At 41.0% G+C, this 16,968-nt stretch overlaps 1 protein-coding gene across 1 annotated transcript in view; it reads right to left on the bottom strand.

The window, feature by feature from the left end:
- Positions 1-15,665, bottom strand: part of RETREG1 (reticulophagy regulator 1) — a 171,861-nt gene extending 156,196 nt beyond the window's left edge. The window contains exon 1 of the mRNA XM_075212914.1: positions 15,321-15,665. Within this exon, the coding sequence (XP_075069015.1) occupies positions 15,321-15,592 (272 nt within the window). The 5' untranslated portion in view covers positions 15,593-15,665. The remainder of the gene's footprint in view (positions 1-15,320) is intronic.
- Between the last annotated feature and the right edge of the window lie 1,303 nt (positions 15,666-16,968).

The following is a 16,968-nucleotide window of genomic DNA, read 5'->3' as shown; positions in this document are numbered from 1 at the left end:
TCTGGAATGAATATTCACAGTAGCATTTACGGCTCCAGCCGCCTTCCAGTCAGGAGAAATAGGGAAGACTCACTTTGGGGACATAACAGCAGCCAATGGAGAACATCTGCAGAAACGTGAGTTCAACCACTTGACTCAGGGACTTGAACCAAGTTTTAGTACTGTGGCTATGAAGGCTTTCATTTGAATTACCACATATATTGTTAACATACATAGTTATTTGACTGGCTTGATCCTGCTATATATGAAATTGGACTAGAGTTATTCTGGAAAATTTTTGGATCCAAACTTGTTATACATTCTTTTGGATATGGACTGTGGTGGATTTATCATCAATTTGTGAGAAATCAGCATGTTTCAGCAATACTAACAAAGCTATGTGTTCTGACCAGAACTACTATTATTGCAATTGCTATTTTGAGCATTATGTTGATATTTTATTTAATATTTGATGTTATGACATTGGAAGTTTATGATTAATTTTCCAAATTGCTGTTTTAGATTTTATTCCTGATTTATATAAAATTGTTTATCACTAATTGACATTTACATTTACTGACACTGCGCCTTGGGATTATCTAATGGTTTATCTCTAGTGGTTTTTCTGGAGTTTTCTGGAATTCGCTCCCTACATCTCTATACTGACATGAACAGGTGAATTAAAGTTTGAGAAGCAGAGCTAACTTTGCCCAGACAAAGAGTGCAAAGAATTTCTTATGCTCAAGACTGGTAGAAGCGTATCTGGCCCTCTTGCCAAAATGACTAATATCAGCTGCTATGTGAAGGCCATGAGCACCCAAGGCCAGCATTGGGGACATGCATATCTGGCAATGGAAGAGTGGTAACTGGACCTACTGCCAACATTAGCTTTCCATGTCTGTCCAAGTATGGGTTTTGTGTCTCTACTTCATTATTCTTTCTGTTGTGGTAATGCTGTGCTGTTTCAGCATTATATCGGTGAGGAGTTTGAAGAGGATTCTGTAGGGGAACCATTGTAAGCCTTGGCAGAGAGGGGAGGCAGATGTGGAGCAGCAAAAGAGGTAGACAAGTCTAGCTGCAATATTAAGTATAGATCGAAGAGCGGGACGGGAGCGGGGAAGGCCAGTAAGGAAAAGGTTGCAGTAGTCAAGACGAGAGATCAGTGAGTGGATTGGTGGCATCCTGGGAGAGGAAGGGTCTGATTAGGGTATGCTATAAAAAGCCTTTTAGGTTTGGACATACAGGTAAGGGATCAATTATTAAGAAACCCATTCTCCAGAAAGAATATAAAGTCAATAACTGCTGCTGTCCATAGATAGCCGAATAAACACAGACATCATCATGTTTATATCCTCACACAGGTTTTCCAAAGGGGCTGGGTACGTATTAACGATCCTGAAAATTCCAACAGGCTGTAGTCCTAAAAAAACACCCAGAGTTCTGACAAAAATGAATACAATATAAACAGACTTACCTGAACACCGAAGCTCCAGATCTCCAATGGAAGCGACGTGCTGACAGGTAGTGATTCCGAAATACACAGGACTCCAGCACTTCAGTTTGACGTCAGTGCGTCTTACATCAATGTTAATTTAAAGCGGCAGTGTCTGGACCCCGCAGACTAAGTGTTTTAACACTTAGCCTAATTAATGATCTCCAGAAGTTCAGATGGTATAACACAATTAAAATACAAAATACAGTTCTTTATATACTGTTTCTGACACACATTTTGGCAGGGGGTAACCTAGCTGGCACCACAAAGCCTGATATATTACATCCAATGTTTAACATCAGGATGTAATATATTCTCTAAACTTGGATTTAACGGAATTTAAACTTAACAAACGTCACATCAATCTGTGATTTCCCAAATTACTTGCTTTTTCAAATAGTCCCTATCTTATTAATAGGAACAAATAAACAGGAAAAAAAAGTAATGACCCCCTGATGTGTATCCAGGCTAAAAAGATATGTTGGTTTACTCTAATGAAAAGACTTAAGTAGTCTTCCTTTCTTCAGAAGAGTGACAGAAACAAATTTCCTCCATAATCTCATAATAAATTAATACATGGCCAAATGCATTTACACTCCCACCTCCTAGGACCGAGACATAACCTTTTCGGAGCTGTGCGGCGGTTGCTAACCAGCGCCACAGCGCCCATATGTCAAATATATACATTTAAATTAATAAACATTCCCTTTAATACATTTTTACATCCCCTAGCGCTGGGGAATTAACCCTCCTGTCGCTGGAGCACATTCCAAGATGTGCAGCTGTATCAATGCCACACCAGCATGCAACAATATCATGCATGGAGCTCACAGCAGGTGGGCCTGTGTGCTTTAACTGCCAGGGCTGATTTTTAGTCCCAGTCCGGCCCTGTATATATAATTGTTCATAGTTCATAGAACTAAAAAAAAGAGTATAATATTTTACTTGGAACTCACCTATCTGTTATTTATTGTTCTTAATAGCTGGGTGTTAACTTACTTATGAACATGGTACATAGACCGTAATCACTGTGAAAGTACCATAAAACACGTCAAGAAACTGATAAAATATACAGTACAGTGTAAACAGCTAGTCAAACAAAGAGCTCAAGCAAAATGCACATTAGGTAACATTAAAGGTGAAGCATTATTTTTCTTTCTTTTAATGAATCCATGAGCTCCAAAGGTTCGGGGTTTGTCTAATGAAACTTGAGTGATATTCCAAAGGTCTTATTTTTTACTATTCTATGCTCTGTGTATCCTCTAACTGATTTATTTTTATTTTTCATTATATTAAGGTGGCAATATTATTGTATTGTTATATTATGGGAGCACTATGTAATGCCACAGGTGTGCACCATAAATCATTATATCCCCCGTTAACAATCAAATAGTATTGCCCAATTAATATAATTATATATTCATATTTCCACCATAATATAATACAATAATAGTGTCACCTTAATAAAATGAAAAATAAAATGTGTCCCCATAAGTTAATTATAAATAAATTTTGCCCCTTAATCAATTAATAATGATTGCCTCCATAATTTATATGTCAGTGGTACTTCCTCTTATGTTCTGAATGGCAATATAGCTCAAATAACTGTTTTCTAGCTGTTTCTCTGGCGCGTTTTCCCAGCGGTTTGTCAAACAGCAGCTTAGTAAATCTGGCTGCTTGAATTTTGATCATGTTAAACATCAGGATGGCGATTTGTAAAGTGGTGGTTTCTAAACCTGTGTTTTTCAGCCTTTTAACTGGCAGTTTGGTGTTTAGCAAATGCAACAGTTTGAAACCTGTCGGAAAAATTGCAGACAACTGGATGTTTCATCAAGTCGCCCTTTAGTAAATCTAGTCCTAAGTGGGGAATCTAATAAAGATTGATATTCCTCCTTTTTTAAATCAATCAAAATCGCTAGAAATTGCAAAAAGCAATAATGACGAAATTAAATTCACTGTCCTACCTCTTCTCTTATACTGGGATTTTCTTTGAAATTCATGCAACCATCCTCAACCAGCCTGAGTGCCAGACAATCTAGTTTCTACTATAGCACAGATAACATGAATGTATGGTCCCTCTGCTATAGTGAAAAAACACCCCCAGCTGGACAGTGAAGGCGGATGCCACTATGGCTGCAGGCTGCAAAACGCTGTGTGCAACCCCTAGCAGAGACTGTATGTGCTGGGACACTGCCAAACCACTGTGCTGATGGGGCCTGGGTAATGAACAAAATTAGAGCCCCTGGAGTGTGTCCATCCCAGTGGTCCCAGGTCCTCACAGTGTTTGTGTCTTCTTAATGGTTACTTATCCTTCTGTCCAGTGGACTACAAGAAGTTTAAATTAAATTAAATTTATTGCAATTTGTTTTCCCTTTGGATTAATATAACACCTCTCTTGGATTCCCCCTTGGATTAATCTTTCCAGAATTGTTATTGGATTATGATATATATTGGATTATGGTGAGACAAGATATACATTTTTAAATAAATGGTTTACATAAACGCGTGTATGATGGAGTGTTTTATTTAAGTAAGCCTTATTTTTACAAATGAGTATTTGTGCTTCATTTGTTTTTATACTATATGTGTACAATGGGGTCCAACAGTCCTCATTAGCCCAGTACCCTCAACTCTGAGGTGTCAGGAAGAGCCACTGCACTCAACCTGGGCTTATGTCACATGCCGGACCCTCCAGCTTGCTTACAGGGGTCCGACGGCAGACCCATCTTTTATCTTCTTTGCTTTCAGCCATAAGCTGATAAGTTATTACTCCCCCTAATTACCTCCAGATATTTAAGGCACCTGGATTGTTTGGCTCCCTGTGCCTCTAAATACTGGTGTCCTGGTATCTTGGATTTCTAAATCTGTATCTCTTCAACTGTTTTGGTATCTAGTCAGGGCCGGACTGGCCATCTGGCAAATGCCAGAAGGGCCGATGGCCAGATGGGCCGGTCCGCATGTCCGCCGAGCAGCAACACTCTGTGCGCTGCCGGCAGACGGAGAATCAGTGACAGCCGCCTATGCGAGCAATCACATGGGATGGCACCTGTCACGTGGTGCTGTCCCATGTGATTGCTCGCATAGGCGGCTGTCACTGATTCTCCTTCTGCCGGGCTGCGCGCAGAGTGATGTTGCTGGATGTAAGGTAAGTGCCTGTGCCTGTGTGTGTAATATGTCTGTGTGGAAAATAGTGTGTGTGGGGCTATTAGTGTGACTGTGTAGCAAATAGTGAGTGTGGCTAATAGTGTGGCTATTGTGTGGCTAATAGTGTGTCTGTGTGGAAAATTGTGTGGCTAATAGTGTGTCTGTGTGGCAAATGGTGTGTGTGGCTAATAGTGTGGCTGTGTGGCTAATAGCGTTTCTGTGTGGTAAATAGCGTGTCCGTGTGGCTAATAGTGTGTCTGTGTGGCTAATAGTGTGTGTGGCTAATAGTGTGTCTGTGGGGCAAATTGTGTGGCAAATTGTGTGGCTAATAGCGTGTCTGTGTGGCTAATAGCGTGTCTGTGTGGCAAATAGTGTGTCTGTGTGGCTAATAGTGTGTCTGTTTGGCAAATAGTGTGTGTGTGGCCTCATGTTGCTATAGTGTGCGTTTGGGCATGTTCACATAGTGTGCGTGTGTGTGCGCGCGTGCAGTATTTTAATATAATATGAGAGGGAAGGGAGGATCTTAATATAGTGTGGGAGGTATGCTATTTAATGGTGGAGTGTAGGTGAGGGCTAATTATTTAAGGTGAGGTGAAGGAACCTTTAATTTAATGCTGGGGTGGTTTAGGGCTATCAGTTGAATATGGGGCTGATTTTAGGTAGGAGGGCTATTTATTAAATGTGAATATGAATTATTTATTGTCGGGGATGGTTGTGAAAAATGGCTATATTTATTAAACTTTAATACTATTTAATTTATTGCTGTTTGGAGGGAGGGAAATTTGTTTTGAATAAATGGATATACTGTTAATTTAATGTTGGGGCTGGTTGGAGGGAAATAGGTCTACTTATTAAATGTGAGTATTATTATTGTGGGGACTGGAGGGAGGCCTAATTATAAAACGTGAGTGCTATTGTTTAAACACCGGGGAGTTTTCTAAATCTCATGTATCCATTTTTTTTTTTCAAAATAGGGCATCCAATATTCCAGGATCAAGACAAGAATGAACTGAGCTAAAGAAACCAGCTGCTACAAGTGGTGAAAGTGACCAAGACAGGTAGGAGAGAGCAGGACAGTCTGCCAACTGTCCTGTATCTGGTGGGGCAGTCCTGAATTTGGGTGATTGTCTCCCTTAGTCAGGATTTGGTCCGACTGCAAGGACAGTTGGGAGCTATGTCCAGCTTCACAACGTACTGCTTGTGAAGGCAAAGCTGTGTGCTTCTAACAGTAGTGCCTATGTATTTGTCTAAAATGATAAATGCAATGTATTATTATAATGTATGTATCCATGCCCTATGTTGGCCACACCCACAACACAATGAGGTCACGCCCTGTTCGGCGCCGCCGCTGCGGGGCGGCACATGTTTTGTTTCCTGCCAGGGCTAAGGTGGGCCTGTGTACCTTAACTGCCAGGGCTGATTTTTAGTCCCAGTCCGGCCCTGTATCTAGTGTAATATGCTTCTAAGCTAATCCTGGTATCCTGGCATCCAGTATCTGTATCCTTTTAATTGTTCCTAGTATCCAGCGCCATATGCTTCTAAACTAATCCTGGCATCTTGTATCTGTATATCTTCAATTGTCCCTGGTATTCAGCGTCATATGCTTCTAAGCTAATCCTGGTATCCCTGCATCCGGTATCTGTATCTCTTCAACTGTTCCTGGTATATAGTGTCATATGCTTCTAAACTAATCCTGGTATCCTGGCATCTGCATCTCTTCAATTGTTCCTGGTATCCAGCATCATATGCTTCTAAGCTAATCCTCTTATCCTGGCATCTGGTATCTGTATCCTTTTAATTGTACCTAGTATCCAGCACCCCATGCTGCTAAACTAATTCTGCATTGGGTATCTGTATCCTTTCAATTGTTTGTAGTATCCAGCTCCATATGCTTCTAAGCTAATCCTTTTAGATTGGCATCCGGTATCTGTATCCTTTCAATTGTTCCTAGCATCCAGCGCCTTATGCTTCTAACCTAATCCTGGTATCCTAGCATCCGGTATCTGTATCCTCTCCTGACGGTCTCGCCCAATGACTATCTGGAGAACCGCTGCCTGTGGGGTTAAAGCAGCAAATTCCAAACCTCCTTGCGAAGGTACCTAGTGAACACTATCACCTTGTTAAGCTCCATGTGGAAGGAGTTAAACCACGCAGACTGTGAAGTATCCTATTGTCCCGTCTAGTTTTGTGACAGCTGGTTTTCCTCTCTATAAGGGAGTATCCATTTTTTTCATCCCCCTGCTTTAGTGGGAACGACCCCAGGCTGTCTAGCTGTCTAGTACTGGCTGGTTGATGAATTTGAGGGTAGTGGGGCACGCTGGGAAGACTTTTTTGAAATTACTTATTTACTAGAGGAACTTTTGCCATTCATTTCAATGGCCCGTTAATTTTAATTTGGTTTAATGGAGTTTCTACATGCTGTGAACCCCATTGAAATGAATAGGAAGAGCTCCACTTGCATCCAACTGCCCTGGTAAACAAATGTGAAGGCGGTCAGCCTATATCAATCACAATGAAACATATGCGTACATGCAATTTTGACTTGCATTTTTTTATATGAACAGAAAGCCAGTGTGTAGCCAGCCTAAGGCTTTTTTCTACACATTATACGAAAAGAGTAAGGATAAGTAAACAATCACAACATTTTAAAATAAACTTTAAGTTATAAAGGACTCACCAAACACTTGTTTAACATTTTATTAAGCATAATATTAATCTGCTGCCTTGATCTGTTATAGTCCGAATAAAATCTCTTCTTCTTTCTTCCTTTCCAATTGGAAGAAAAAAAGACCCATATAAACGACTCACAAGTTCATCAGTTCTGACCACTACAACATAATCAAAGCCAGGGTCTTGCTTTCACTGTCAGCCAATCACAATCGACTAGTGTAGTAAACTAGCCCAGGATGTCTAGTGTCATCGGTGTGATTGAGCACTTGGGAGTAGTTGAGGATTTAGGAAACTCTGCCCGCTACTTTATTTATTACACGGGCCCAGATGTTTCCCATTGATTTCAATGACCAATTAATTTCAATACTCATACATGCATAAAAGGGTTGGTGATTTCCATAGTAATCACAGTGAAGAGCGGAGGCTGTTTTCTTGTAGCACAATGCCTCCTGGTAAATACATTTAATTTACTAGGAGAAAATGTGCTACAACAAAATGTCTGCTGCTGTCCAGCACACGGATGTAGTATTTGCTTATTCTTCTCCGCAGTGTTGAACCTGTGATGGGCATCATCACACTATGTATAAATATAATTTATATTTACTTTGCTTTTTAATTGTTCTCTAAAGAAACCACAACTGAGTGTGGAGAAACGTGTCAATTTGTCTTATTAATCAACTCTATGAAGTATTGGAATCTTGAATTTCTTTATTGATTGATGGATCTGTAAACTGAAGTGCTGCTATTCTTTACCCACTATCCACTCTGAATGGATTAAGAATTTGAATACCGGAGTGCCCAGAGACTACCTGGATAACAAACAGTCATCTTGTCTGAGGTGTGCCTGACGAATACAGACGCCCGCCTGCTGAATAATCAGCTTACTGAAGGTAATAGAGGCTCATCTAGGATTGGATATCAGAAGGAAGGACATACATTCAAGGTCCCGGATTTATCGTTGAGAAGTGTGGGTGCTAACAATCTTACAGCACAAACATTTGTTTACAGCTGATTGAGAACTCTGTGGCAGATGCTATAGAGGAATTAATTTTTGTTACTGTAGTAATAAGTTTTACTGTACACTATTGATGATCCGATATACTATAAGAAACTGATAATCAGGCACCTGATAAAGACATTTCAAGGAAAATATCAAATAGACACAATATAGACTTATAAGCTGCTTTGGTTATTTATGCTGTATAATTTACTTCAGATTCCATACTATTGGTTTTTAAATATGGTTTATTTGTTTTTTGATTTATAACTAATAAATCATTTTTAAAAATATATATTGTGTGTTATCTATATATACTGAGGAAATAATGTTTTTCGCTCCTATCTTTTCATAAAGTATAAATATTGCATTAGGAATTGGAGGCACACCAATTCATTAAGGAGTTGCATCTGTTTCACACAGTACATACAAGTGGTGGCTATTAGGGAGGTTCACTGACCCCCGTGCTTTGGTTTTGGTTATGGATCTGTATTAACCATACTTACCTACTTTTAAAACCAGCTGTCCGGGAGGGGGTCCAGTAGAGGGGGCGTGGCCACGCGTGATGCGCCGTTAGGCCCCGCCCCTGTCAATCTTAGGAAATTCTGGCTAATTGTAAGAGGGGGTGGGGCTACGATAATGCGGTTAGCCCCGCCCCCACGATTTACAACAACGGGGAGATGCTGGTTCCGGGATTTTTGCCTGCTCTCTCAGGCGTCCGGGAGAACTCACAAAAATTCTCCAGGACATTTCGGGAGAGTAAGCAACTATGGTATTAACTTTGTGTTTTGGCAAAACCGCCGTCACGTTTTTTAGTTTTGGATCTGTATTGTTTTTGGGTTTTTTTGTTTTTTTTTAGATTGCTAAAAATGCTAACATCACATAATTTGGCTCTTTTTTGTTCCTACATTATTATTAACCTCAATAACCATTAATTTCCAGTCATTTCCACTCAGTTTTTGTCAAGTGACAAGAACACTGCTACCCTTCCTGTTTCTGTATGAGCAATGGCACTAGAGACTGGAGAGTGAAAAGAGCACTGCTACCCCTGTTCTGTGTGAGCAATGGCATTGAATCTCCTGGGGAGGGAGGTACTCAGCGGATGGCTGGCAAATTTTAGCCAAGGAGGCAAGACCTGACTCAGCAGCCTATTTTAAAGAAAAAAAAAGCAGGAGGCCCAGTGACACAGCCCAAGGTAGCCCACTGTGGGACCGGCCCAAGGGACAAATGGAATCCAAAACCTGCGAGATCCGACGACGCAACAATGACGTTTTGCCTCGATTCAGATCCAAGGAAGTGTACCGAGCCGGCTCAGCTCAGTACTCGGATTGGCGATGTTCGGTTTTCGGAGCCTGAGCATCTCTAGTGGCTATACATATATATGTTTGTGTATAATTATATAAACCTATGTCTGTTATTATTTATTATAAATATGGTTATATTGATTTTTATAATTGTTTGCTGTGGTTGGTTTTTAAATCAGTGCCCAGATAATTCCCGGGTGAGTATAGTATTTTGTTATCTACATAATTTACCTTCAGATCTGTGATTTTCATCTCTCACAACCATTTGCTGAAAAGATTGTGACACTCTACAGATATCTGCCTATGCTGATGTAATATATTGGTGGAACTATGGACAGTAGTGCTGAACAAACAGTGGTGAATACGTACAACCTTACACATTTGCTTGAGATTGTTCCATTGTTGATTGTGATTTTTTTTATAAGTTTAGAAAATCAAATCAACGAATGTGATGTGTTTTGGTATAATAAAACATGATTGTAGGAGCGTACACATTCTTGCAATATCTGAACAAACAAACGGTCGGGAATAGTGTGATCTGCATGATAATTGCATAGATGTGTACGTAGCTTAACAGTATTACACAATTCTTGAAGTTTTCACTCTATAGATGCATTATGAATAAGAGGGAAATATAATCTAAATAGATTGTCATTAGTTTCTCCCAGGTCTGATTATGTTCTCTCAATTATCATAAGTGATATATATTAAAATACAACAACCACGTGGCCAACCACGCTAATAAGCGTGTGCTCAATGCTTGTTTCACTGGCACTTCTTCCCCCTGAATTGCTAAAGCTACTTGGTTGCTCATTATGATAAATGACAAGTGATTACTAAGAAATATCAATTTGATTCACCAAATCCCTGCAGACGATATATAAGAACATTATGATGAAAATGTAACGGTGCCAATAGACAGGCATAATCTGTGATATTTAATACAATTATATTATGTGGAATATATAATCAGTACTAAAGATGAAAACGGGATAGATATTCTTATAGTATCTTGATTTCTTTAAAAAAAAATTGTAATTATATGGAAGCAATGAATTGCGGTGACACTGTTAGAGAATTATTCTATTATATATTTCTCCCAGTTATTACTAATAGAATATACATATAGATTGCATATTACCAGAATATGGTTACCAAATAATTTAATTGACATCATTCCACTTCACTTTATCACAAGAACACAGTTTTTTATATTTTGCTGTTGGAATATTTGGCTAGACTATTTATTTTAAATATTACTTAATAAAGAAATTGATTTTAACGACATAATTGACTCGCGTCCCAATTGCAACATTCCATTCCTCTTTAGAGCCTATATATGTTAATATTCAAGGGAGCACCAAATACAGAGACAATTACCTATCAATTATACACTACTGGTTTGATGCAGAGTCAAATGTATGCCCCTTTGCATAGCATAAATTGTGTGACTTTGCACTGAGCATGACCACAACAACACCCTGAAGAGGTGTGATGGGGGAGAGAAAGGGCATACTATCCTCATCCAAGTACAGTAATAGCGTCTTTGTGGAACTGTGGACCCATGTTGATGAATGCAGAAGCTGGTATTATTATTATTATTATCGTTTATTTGTTAGGCGCCACAAGGTTTCCGCAGTGCCGTACACGGCACAAACAGTACGCTATACAGGGTAAAACAATACAGAACAATAAACACAAAGTACCAGAACTTCAGAAACTCCATGCAGGCAATAACTGTAAAGACGGAGCGGAAGAATAGGTGTGGAGACAGGAGGGGAGAGGGGCCCTGCTCATACGAGCTTAAATCCTAAGGGAGGGTAAACAAAATCAGGCACAAGAGGGAGCCAGTGAAGCAAAGGGGAGAGAAGGGGAGCCAGGGGAGAAACAGAAGAGGTGAGAGGTTAAGTGGATGGTTGGTAGGCCTTAAGGAACAGGTGAGTTTTAAGTGCCCGCTTGAAGGAGCACAGATTGGGTGAGAGACGGATGGAGCGAGGGAGGTCGTTGCAGTGAAGGGGGGCAGCTCGGGAGAAGTCTTGTATTCTAGAGTGGGAAGAGGTGATCAGAGTGGAGGAGAGGCGGCGGTCATTGGCCGAGCGCAGGGAGCGGGCGGGAGTGTGAATGAAGTGTGTGTGGTATGGTAAGCATGCCTGCCATAAACCTGACACATATGCTACAGATGCAGAGCTTCTTGAGATGCGCGTGACTCTTTTGCAAATACTGCATTTAGTAAAAATAAGAAAATATATTTTCCCTTCTTATAACTTTATAAGTTATGACTTGTTGTGAAATCTAACCAAAATGATATGCCAAATAAAAGCTGAATTTGCCTTAAGAAATATATATATTTCCATTTATAATATAATATTTCTTCATGGAAATCATGCCTAAGCTTATATGCAGCAATTTTTAAAAAACTGACCTGACTTCCAGAATGACAGAACGCTCCTGACCTTCAGCCCTTTAAGTGATTCATTGCAAATAATTTTCAACTTTATAAGCTTTTTGGGGAAGCACGCTAGCTTAGTGGCTAGTACTTCTGTCTCACAGCACTGGGGTCATGAGTTCAATTCTCAACCATGGCCTTAGCTTTGTGGCGTTTGTATGTCCCCCCCATGTTTGTGTGGGTTTCCTCCGGGTGCTACGGTTTCCTCCCACTCTCCAAAAGCATACTGGTAGGTTAAATGGCTGCATTCAAGTTGATAATATTCTCTCTTTCTCTCTCTCTCTCTCTGTATATGTGTGTGATGTCAGGGAATTTAGACTGTAAGCCCCAATGGGGCAGGGACTGATGTGAGTTCTCTGTATAGCGCTGCGGAATTAGTGACACAATATAAATAGCTGCTGCTGATTATGATATATATATTTGCCTTATATTTTTTTATAAATTACTATATATATAATTTGAAAGTGCTGCACTGCTCTACCAACCATGATAGGTATAGTTTGCTAATATGCTGTTGACACAAGGAGATTGCTGGTATAGCTGTAACTTCTACAGTCTGCATTATCAACGTGATGCAGAGTTGGACGCAAAACAGGAGTAACTTACTCTTTAAAAAAAGAGAAATGAATGTGTTTCAGCCCACATCCAGAGCTGTTCGAATCTCATGATGCATCTTGTCTGCCACTGTATCAGCAGCATATGCGTCTGGTCTATAATAAGTCATTATAATCAGCATCAGTGCACCTAACCTATAACAGGCGTATATGCGGGTTTTTGCAGGTCTGTAAGAGCCACATGTGCGTGAAACATGACTTTTTTGTACTCAGCCTGCATTTGAATGTCCTGTCCCTCCCCCCATCCCACCTCTCCAGGTGATAGCAGGTGTAGGTGCCAGAATCAAGGAAGTATGCATATGAATATATGTGAATGCCCACTTTCTGGCCATCCTAAAGCCATTTCATGCAAGATACGCTACTAAAACCGGTATTCTTCCCACTCTGCACCAGCCCCTATGAGTGCAATGCCACTGGGTACAAATAGTCACCTACCACTCTTGATAAATTCCTAAGCTTGCACATTTCAAATAAATAAGACACACTGGAGATGTAAAAATGTAGAAGCAACATTGGTAGCCCTTTCACATGCAGAACAACATCCACTGGATGAAAATGACAGTGTTACCTATCATAATTATGTCTGATTGTAGTAGAGAATAATGATACATAATCCTATGGGAAGAACCAAGATGACAATGTAGGGATTTGGAAGAGAAACTAAGGCATGGGGTAATGATTCTGTTTGGGTGAGGAAAGAACACGTTTTTTTCTTTAAATGCTGTGTGTTCTCTAAAAACTCTATCTTATATAACATGAATATACAAAGCAAAATAGCTATGTCATGTTTTTAGCATATGATGCACAGATGTACCATGCATATCTAAAATGCTAAATCAGAAAGACTCTGAATTCACAATTATTATTGACTACTTGACTGTCAGATATACCTGCATGAAACTGCTTCATAAACTAGGACATGTCAGTACTGAATCAGGTACAAGCTTGAAAAAAACGATGTTTCCATCATTTTTCGTGCTCCTTCAAGCTTCAATGTACAACCATAAAAAAAAACATAGCCTTAAAGAGAAACAGTCCTAGCACAATCGACAGAGGCATACAGCAGACACAATTTAACCAGATTAATTTGAAACTAAATATTGGATAAAGATCCATATTGCTAGTAATACATTGCAGAGTTTCCCGTTGCCAGACATATATTGCCAACATACCCCCATTGCCAGCCATATAAAGCAGGGCCGATTGACCTGATAGGCATCCTAGGTGGAAGTTCTAGGGCCCGCCTGTTGCTGCCTGCCACCAAGATTACATTGTTTGTTTTTGTTTTAATATTACATTCAGATGTACACTTGGTCTGAGTGGGGCCCCATATTCAGAGGTGTTCGGATGAAAATTGGGGCCCTTATCTGGGCTGTCTGCTATTCCTGTGCCTCCCAGTGGAGAGGCGCACTCCAAGAAAATTCAGTTGATGGTCACTGCTTTAGGGGGTGTATGGGCAGCTCTCTAAAACCTTCAAAAGGGACGAATATTGCCCTTAATCTTGGTGATAACTTTAAACAATACATTTAAACACAGAAAAAGACACATATCTATACTATAACAGCATGCATTTTAAACAAGTGTTACAAACTATGAACAAACAAATCTGACGATAGAGCAGGAAGGAGCTGGGGGATAGAGGTGAAGGCACGGAGGCGGCCCTATGCTCGCCTGTTGCCCATCACTGCTCTACAGTGTCCGGAGTAATTCCGTGCTTTAAGCGCTTTCATGTGTTATGTACAATGTAGAGAAACACTAATAGCACTGAACGACCCCTGAACCTCCAGACATTAGGCAGTAACCTTGAGGCACTGGAAGGAAGTGTCGCTATGTGTAAGTTCTAAAGTCATTCAGCACTATTAGCCTTTCCACTGTACATAATACAGTCAAATATTCATAGCCCTGAATGACCATTGTGTTGACAGCAACTGTTAATTTCACTTGTCATCAGCAAACTTGTAGTGGCCAGTGACACCTTGTTTCTGTGTGTAAGGTCCAGTAATTCAAACATCCTGTGTGTAGAGGCCAGCGAAATGGAGTACACCTGCGCAGCCATGCACTTTACCAGGAATCTATACACATACCCGTGCAAGATTTGGTCAAATGAATGGTGGGGGGAAAAACACACTTGCTTAAAGTTGTGGCACACAAGTATCCAATCTCCTTTCTGCTAAAGAATTTTGTTGCAAATAGTTTTATGCCACTGTAGAAAATGTGATACCTGTGCCTAGTTTTTTAACTGCAGAAGATGTTTTTCCCCCATTACTGCACAATATATTTGCAATATGAGACTATATATAGAGCAGTGGCAGATGAGCTCACATAGATGCAGGAATTACATGGCAGAAATGAATACACTATATATGTTTCCATTCAGAAGCAGAGGTACAGCATTCCAGCCCACATGGCCTTGTAGCATGACAATGCAGTGTAGGACTCTGGACTCACTGACATGGTGCATGACAAGACCCAAGCCAAGTCATTCATCCTCATCTAATTCATGCTACATAAAGCAACAAATACACAAATAGCTCCACCCGTCTCTGTGACAAACATCCTGAAAACAAGGGTACTGTTCTGTCATCTGTACACGATAAATGACTTCACCAGTACTCAGCCCACGGTGTGCCCCCACTCCCCGTCAGGTGGGACCCCTTGTGCTGCCATCACCTACCAGAAGAGGAAGTTGCTGCAGAACAAACCAGCCAGGCTGTGGAGGGGCCTCTGCCAGGTCAGGGTGTCTCTCACACGCAGCATCATGTCACCCCACCAGGGCTGCATCACCCCACTGTCCTGTGGCTCCGTGTAGCTGGGTGCTGCTATTATAACGGTCATTGTCGGTGTGCAAGGTCCTTCCTCGGTGTCACTGCCACCTCCCTGCCGCCCTGCAGTTACCGAATCCTGATTGAGAAGCAGATCTGACGACGATTTATGGTCCCCCATCATGTAGGACCGGCAGGTGGGATCTGCTCTGTCCGCCTCCCCACCTAGGAGGAGGATTTTCGGGTGCTGGTTTGAGGTGCTGCCTCCTCCTCACACGTCACAGTGGGCATTATCCTACCGCCGACTCCTAGCAATGAGAAGTAATGTGTGTGCTGTGGAAAGCACATTACTCGTCACAATGAAAGTTAATGCTAAATAAAATCTTAAACAACAATGTAATATCAATACCACAGTATTGTTACACGTGATTTTCTTTGACACAGTGAAGCCAGCTTTAATTTTGTGTTATTGCTGTAGCTGCTATTATTGACTGTCAAAGATAATCCAAATTAAATGCGGCCACAGAGAAAATAATTTATACACACAAGGAAGACTATTTATCCAATTTCAGAGCATACAGTTATCTTTATGTAAATGCAGTTTTTTGCTTCCCATCCTATCCGCTTTAGTTTTGTGAAGTGGTTGCAGATGCTGGGGGGCTTCTGTCCCCCGCGCCTGTCACATAGTGGGCTACTTTGGGCTGGGTAACAGAGCCACCTGCATTTCTTTTTCCTTTAAAATTTTCCTAATAGGCTGCTTAGCTGAGTCTTGCCCCCCCCCCAGCTAAAATTTGCCAGGCAGCGATTGTATTGACCATACTTGCCAACTCTCCCGGACTCCCAGGAGAGTGTGGCACTCCCAGGAGAGTGTGGCAATCTCCCTGTTCTGCCCACTTCCTAGTGAAGTGGGCAGAATTAGGTTCAAACGCCGCGATTCATCGGGAATTGCGGAATTTAGCCCCGCCCCCGCTGTAAAATGACGCGTTTTGCGTCATTACATCACGGGGACGGTGATAAAATGACGCCATTTCCGGCGCCCCGCCCCCTCACGCCCCCCTCCCCCCGCAGGCTCCCGGAAAACATTTTGATTAAGTTGGTAAGTATGACCTTTGACACATTGCCACTTACCCTTCTAGTATGTTGTGTGATTCCCCAGCTTTAAAAATTGTGAGGTATGGTTTGTATATTATTCTAGGGGGAAATCCATATGCATGCTCGGATCAGTACTTTCGCGCACACTCAGATCTCAAAATGAGGCAAAATGTCATTGCTCCGTCATTGGATCTCGCGAGTTAGAATTCTGTAAGTTCCACCCTCCACGGAGATCCGGCACCATTTCACAGAGAGACACAGAAGGGGTAGCAGGGTTCTTTGCAGTGTCCAGTGCAGTTGGGCAGCGTCATTAATGAAAGAGAAAGAGGAGGGTTGGCAGTGTTCTTAAAAGTCTCCAGTTACATTGTACTGTGCTATAGCTCACAAAGAAACAGGAAAGGTGGCAGTCTTCAGTGCTGAAATAGAAATAATAGGGCTGGCAGTGTTCTTAAAACTCTCCAGTGACAT

This window comes from Mixophyes fleayi, chromosome 5, assembly GCF_038048845.1.
Source record: "Mixophyes fleayi isolate aMixFle1 chromosome 5, aMixFle1.hap1, whole genome shotgun sequence".
In the NCBI taxonomy this organism is placed as follows: Eukaryota; Metazoa; Chordata; class Amphibia; order Anura; family Limnodynastidae; genus Mixophyes; species Mixophyes fleayi.
This window is presented reverse-complemented; position numbering and strand designations above follow the sequence as displayed.